This window comes from Lolium rigidum, chromosome 7 (assembly GCF_022539505.1).
Source record: "Lolium rigidum isolate FL_2022 chromosome 7, APGP_CSIRO_Lrig_0.1, whole genome shotgun sequence".
Taxonomy (NCBI): domain Eukaryota; kingdom Viridiplantae; phylum Streptophyta; class Magnoliopsida; order Poales; family Poaceae; genus Lolium; species Lolium rigidum.
In genome coordinates this window covers 126968896-126975292 of record NC_061514.1, presented here as the reverse complement: position 1 = coordinate 126975292, position 6397 = coordinate 126968896, and the positions used below count along the sequence as shown (strand labels likewise).

Genomic DNA, 6397 nt, shown 5'->3' with positions numbered 1-6397 from the left:
ACGATGTGGTGTACTGATGAGAATTGTGATCCACTTGTTTTCCATCTGATGTACCCAATCGGAATATATTCTTGTGGCTGGTCTTCAGTCTTCTATATATGTTTTTTTTGTTAATATGTTTAATTTGTATTTATGGTGCCAAGTTTAGGACCTAGTATACTGTTGTGCTGTTGACAAATCCAACTGCCGGACACTTTGAGTTGGGTAGAATTTTGTGCGCCATGTTAGTCGGAGCTGCCTAATTCTGATACAGAGAACAACCAGCGTTTTACTACCATGTATCCATCGTCTCTGATCTTCTGAACTTATGATGAACTGATATTGTAAATCCATTTCTGAAATGCAGGAACATGTAGCGACGGACTATTCCGGGAGCTATGGCATGCTTGTGCCGGGCCGCTCATCACAGTGCCCAGACAAGGCGAACGAGTCTATTACCTTCCACAGGGTCACATGGAGCAGGTACTCAACCGGGCTATGAGTCTTCTCTGCCGATTTCGCTTGATTAATTCTTTTTTGTTGATATATATTTTGATCCCCTCAATCTGATCATGATTCACCCTATAGCTTGAGGCATCTACGAGCCAGCAGCTTGACCAGTACCTGCCGATGTTCAATCTGCCATCCAAAATCCTATGCCGTGTGGTCAATGTAGAGCTCCGGGTCAGTGTTCTTTCATCTGTCCGCTGCAACTTTCTTCCATCCGAGTGTCCAGGAAATAGTTAGTCTGCACACTGAGCTACAAATGTTATACCTACCTAACCGGCTGAACTCTGTATTGCAGACAGAAGCTGATTCAGATGAAGTTTACGCTCAAATCATGCTGCAACCAGAAGCTGACGTGAGTATTCCTGTTTTAGCCATTGCTAACATTCAAATGGTTCATATTATTGTGCAATCTACAATCTTATGGCATATACTCTTTTCGTGACGCAGTTTACTTTGTCAGCTCTGTTTCCTGTTCTTCTTTACATGCACATTCATTAATTTTCTCCACTGATTTCTCTTGATTAGCAAAGTGAGCTCACAAGCTCAGGTCCCGAGCCACAAGAACCTGAGAGAGGCACGATACATTCCTTTTGCAAGACACTGACAGCTTCGGATACGAGTACCCATGGTGGTTTTTCTGTTCTTAGGAGACATGCTGAAGAGTGTCTTCCTCTGCTGGTTAGCATCGAAAGCATGTTTTTACTCCAGTTGATGTCTACACAATTTCTGGCTTATTGGATGGTTTGTTTTTTTGCAGGACATGTCTCAGAATCCCCCATGTCAAGAACTGGTTGCCAAAGATCTCCATGGAACTGAGTGGCATTTTCGTCACATATTTCGTGGTGAGTTTACAATTTCACCATTCAGCACGAAGCCCCTATAACTTCCTGATGCTATTCTCCTATTGTTTTGGTGTTGTAGCAATTAATGTCAATATTGAATGCTGAAGTGTTACCACTGTAGAAACATGCAACGTCTGCTAATTAATTAGTTAATGCGTATTTGTGTGATCTCTCTCTTTGGTTCTATCTCATGTCTCCTTGTGTTTTATTTTCAGGACAACCTAGACGGCACCTACTTACAACTGGCTGGAGTGTCTTTGTTAGCTCAAAGAGATTGGTTGCTGGTGATGCATTTATTTTTCTGAGGTAGGGAGTACATGATACTGTAATCTTGTCACTTGGAGGCATATTTCTGATGCATTTACACCTCTCTCCTGGTTCAGTTCTCATGAATAGTACTAAGTAGTATCGGTATAATTTGCAGAGGTGAAAATGGTGAGTTACGGGTTGGAGTAAGGAGGCATATGAGACAAGTAAATAACATGCCGTCATCTGTCATATCAAGCCACAGCATGCATCTCGGAGTTCTTGCAACAGCCTCCCATGCTATCTCCACTGGGACCCTCTTTTCTGTTTTCTACAAACCCAGGTAAGATTCAACCAACTTTCCTTTTAGTTGTGCCCTTTTTGCATAGTGATGTTTATTTGTGGCAACCAACCAGTAATGCAAGATAACTAAAGCATCACCTCTTCACCAGTAATGCAAGCTAATAAAGAATTACCAGATGCATGATAAATAAAGAAGATTATTGTGCATATTTTATTCATTTCAAATAGCAATTCCCTGTGTATTGTACATTCCACTTAGGTGCGAGAGATAATTATTGCTCATTAAGGCCCTTAAGGTTAATTCTTAGACTACTCATAGTGGGGAGTAACATTAGGTACTAACATACACATGTTACTACTGTATGTTACTACCTTCATAGTGGTTAGTGGCATAGGTATAGTAACATAAAATGCTACATTTATTAAGTTGTAGACTCATCTTGCCTTGGATTATGTGATGTGATGGTAACATAGCTAGTTACCACTATCCTCTCTTTCCTCAATTAATAACATGCCATGTCATCAAAATGCTTAGTTGGTATTGCATGTTGTTGATGTTACTACCTATGTTACTCCCCACTATGAGTAGTCTTATACCTGTTGTGCATTTACATCTGAGAATTTACCCCTTTCAACCATCCTTTATTATTGCTGAAGCGAGATAGCATTAACGTGTACGAAAATTGGCGAATTTTATATTCTCCATACTATCTAGTCTAAAACACCTAATGGGTATCTCTGATTCTCTTCCCCCAGAACAAGTCGATCTGAGTTTGTAGTGAGTGTTAACAAGTACCTTGAAGCGAAGAAGCAGAATATTTCTGTTGGAATGAGATTTAAGATGAAATTTGAAGGCGATGAAGCTCTTGAAAGAAGGTAATATGAGACTGCTTTAGACACGATGTTGGCTTTAGTAAAACTATCTAGGTGAATTTGACAAACTTTTCTGTGATTACAGGTTCAGTGGAACAATTACTGGTATTGGGAGCACAACGACAGTGCCAACATCTGCATGGGCAGATTCTGATTGGAAATCTCTGAAGGTATGAAGATACTGAGTTTTAAGGTTTCAACTAGAAATGGGTGTTCTTTGGAGTGCTTGTAGTGGTTCATTGTGATGTTTCCATGTTTGCTTTTCAGATCTGATTCTGTCCTGTAATTACTGCTAGGTACAATGGGACGAACCTTCATCCATTCTTCGTCCAGATAGAGTTTCACCATGGGAATTGGAACCACTGGATGCAGCTAATCCACAACCCCCTCAACTTCCATTAAGGAATAAGCGTGCACGACCTCCAGCTTCACCTGCCGTGGTTCCAGAACTTCCTCCAAAATTTGGTAAGATATATGAACTCCTTAGAATCTGTTACAAGTATTGATATGGTTTACGGGTACAATGCTCAGCTCATAGTCATGAATATTGTATTTTGATATAACTTAGTGCCTCCCCCAGTATCCTTTTGCTTTACATATCTAAGCTGGTGCTATTATATCAGGACTATGGAAGTCCCCAACTGAACCAAGCCAAACCCTCTCATTTTCGGAACCACAACGCGAGTTATTTCCTACTTCAATCTTCTCATCGTCATCAAATGTTGCATTCAATCAGTTCTACTGGCCAGCAAGAGAATCAAGAGAAGACTCTTATGCTGGAAGCACTAACAAAGTCACAGTTGAAAGAAAGCTTGAACCAACTACTGGTGGTTGCAGATTATTTGGAATTGAGATAAGATCTGCTGTGGAAGAAAAACAGCCTGTGGTTACTTTTTCAGGTGATGATTATAACCAAATGGCTGCATCTGTAGACGTTGACTCTGCTGAGCTCTCGCAGCCATCCAATGTCAACAACTCCAATGCCCAAGCAGCAAGCAGTGAACGTGCTCTTCTCGAGACCCAAAGTCGCCAAGTTAGAAGCTGTACAAAGGTGATAGATCATCACATTTTCAAGATGCCTGACTTTGAAATCTTGTAACTTGCAGAGTTATTAATTACTGTTCCTCTAGTTTTTTTGCTTACAACATTTTTTTGTTCCTATAGGTAATTATGAAAGGAATGGCTGTTGGAAGAGCAGTGGACTTAACAAAGCTAGATGGGTATGGCGATCTTCACCGCAAGTTGGAGGAGATGTTTGATATACAGGGGGAGCTATGTTTCACACTCAAGAAATGGCAGGTTGTTTACGCCGATGAAGAGGATGATATGATGCTTGTTGGGGACGATCCTTGGGAGTAAGAACACTTAATTCACTGTTGCTGAATGGATGCAAATTTCTTATATCCAAGTCCTAATCCCTCTGCAATTCATGTTATTGCAGCGAGTTTTGCAGCATGGTGAAAAGAATTTATATTTATTCGTACGAGGAGGCGAAACAGTTGGCACCTAAGGCTAAGTCACCAGTTATCGCTGACACCATGAAGCTCAGTGGCGTTAGTTCATCTCATGAATCAGTTACTCCGCGGAGCAGCTTAGACTACCGGGCCTCATTTACCAACACAGACTGCTGAATGCTAACTGTGCTCTAATTCTGTTCGTTCTTCCACTGGATCATTCGGGAAAATGTCCATGATCCTTCACTCTGGTGGGAAGAGCTACTCATAATTGGTTCACAGACTAAAGGGCGTCGACTGCCTTTTTCTTGAACTGTAGTGGCCTTTGGTCGTGTGTCAACAAGGAATGCGGAGAAGAGGTATTCTGTCATTTCATGCCGTTTCGCTGCCAGTTGCTTGGTTTTAGGAGATAACTGGTGAACAGCCCCCCTTCACTGCTTGCTACTAGTAAATAGGCGTATGTATGTATATTGATGTTCGAGTATCTGTATGAATTGATGCAATTTAGGTAGTGGTGGTGGTGGTATTCGTATGTTTCTTGCAGCATTTACCTTTCTTCCTTGTGGAAGCAATCTGTATATATCTAAGGAACTTGTGCTTTCTGTTCTTTGGTCTTTGTTCCTTCGGTTCCAGAGGTCCAGTGTGATCTGTATATATTTAAGAAACTTTTTTGTGAGAAATTTTCATCATGCCAAGGATGGGAAATCAGGGATGGAGAGGGGCCTATGCTGACAATAGCTAGACCGCCATGACTTATCTCTACGGCAACTGGAGAGCAAGTGTTTGTGCCCGATGTCTCATATAGTTCTTGATATTGTGTTGGTCTGAATAAAATCTAGAGATTCCACGAAAAGAAACAACAACAGGAGTGACCCACAGTGTCTTGCTATAGGTTGAAGCATTTGAAATGTTGGAAAAAAAGCACCGTACTTGGTGAAACCAACCGAGATAAGCTTATCACGTTTCTTCAAATAAATTCATTTTTTCGAATTCACATGGGATTCAACAAATGTACGAGAACATCTTGTTTGTAACGGTCTAACTTCTAGGTCCAATAATCCAGTCGCAACTGCACCTTCACGAAACTGGATGGCATCATAAATTTTTTTTTTTGACAATCAAATCCACATATATTTAAATTGGCTATCTAAAGTGTACAAAAATGAGCAAATTTTCGATGTCTTCAAACTATTTCTTCTTCCAAAACGCCAAGACTACCTGCATATGTGCAACCATTAAACTAATCAAGCAATATCGGAAAGAGTACCTGAAAGATCGAGATGTCGTCTAGAGGGGGGGGGTGGTGAATAGGCAATTACAAACTCTTGCGGCTTCTAAGAATGCGGAATTAAACTATCGTTTAGTTTACAAGCACAAACCCTAAATATGCTAAGCTCAACTAAGTGTAACAATAGCAACTAGAGCTAAGCAAGATAGGCACAAGATATATGTAGCACAAGTGATAGCAAGATATATGTACTTCAAGCACGATAGCTATCACAAGGAAAGAGAGCTCGGGTATAGAAATAACCGAGGCACGCGGAGACGAGGATGTATTCCCGTGTTCCCTTGCTTTGCAACAAGGTACGTCACGTTTGGAGGAGTGGAGGTCCCACGAAGGATTCCCCGCGCCACGGAGGCTCACCCTATTCTCCGAACCACACCCACGAAGGATAATGGCCCTTTCCTTCTGGTTAGTTTTTCCTCCGCTCCGGAGATGGCAAGCTCCACAACCACTTCACAAGCTCCACGAAGGAGAAGCCCGGGCCCCTTCACAATCTTCCACGAAGAGATCACCGGGACACCAAACAAGCCAACTAGGAGGTCACCCTACAAGAGTAACAAGCTCACGGTCTCTCACTCGAACAAATCGTGGTGGAGAGCTCAACACTATGCAATGATGCAAAGCAAGAACACCGGAGGTGTTCAAGTCCTTCACACTCAAATCCCACCAAAGCAACGAATGCTAGGATGAGATTGGAGAGGAAGAACAAGGGGGAAAGTCAACCAAAGACTCCAAGATCTAGATCCCAAGAGATTCCCTCACTTAGAGAAGAAACGGTTTGGTGGAAGTGTAGATCTAGATCTCCTCTCTCAAATCCTCAAATATGAGCAAGAATGGTTGGAGGAATCAAGAGAGAGAGCAACTTCTTCAAATGCAACAATGGAGGTGAGAGAAAGGGGAAGAAG

The 6397-nt window shown here is 41.7% G+C and overlaps 1 protein-coding gene across 1 annotated transcript; it reads left to right on the top strand.

The window, feature by feature from the left end:
• Window positions 1-349: 349 nt before the first annotated feature.
• On the top strand, window positions 350-4887 carry LOC124669725 (auxin response factor 9-like). The gene is made up of 13 exons (XM_047206287.1): window positions 350-462; window positions 568-663; window positions 785-841; window positions 1015-1167; window positions 1247-1331; window positions 1547-1637; window positions 1756-1920; window positions 2637-2756; window positions 2839-2923; window positions 3050-3218; window positions 3377-3804; window positions 3918-4108; window positions 4195-4887. The coding sequence occupies exons 1-13, from the start codon at window positions 454-456 to the stop codon at window positions 4382-4384; spliced, it is 1839 nt and encodes a 612-aa protein (XP_047062243.1). The 5' UTR covers window positions 350-453; the 3' UTR covers window positions 4385-4887.
• Window positions 4888-6397: the final 1510 nt, after the last annotated feature.

What these genes read in the sequence shown, in the direction of transcription:
- LOC124669725 (XM_047206287.1), top strand. An exon ending in TTTTCGTCACATATTTCGTG is followed by an intron (nt 1,332 to 1,546) that starts GTGAGTTTACAA and finishes TTTTATTTTCAG; the next exon opens with GACAACCTAGACGGCACCTA. An exon ending in TCTGTTTTCTACAAACCCAG is followed by an intron (nt 1,921 to 2,636) that starts GTAAGATTCAAC and finishes CTCTTCCCCCAG; the next exon opens with AACAAGTCGATCTGAGTTTG.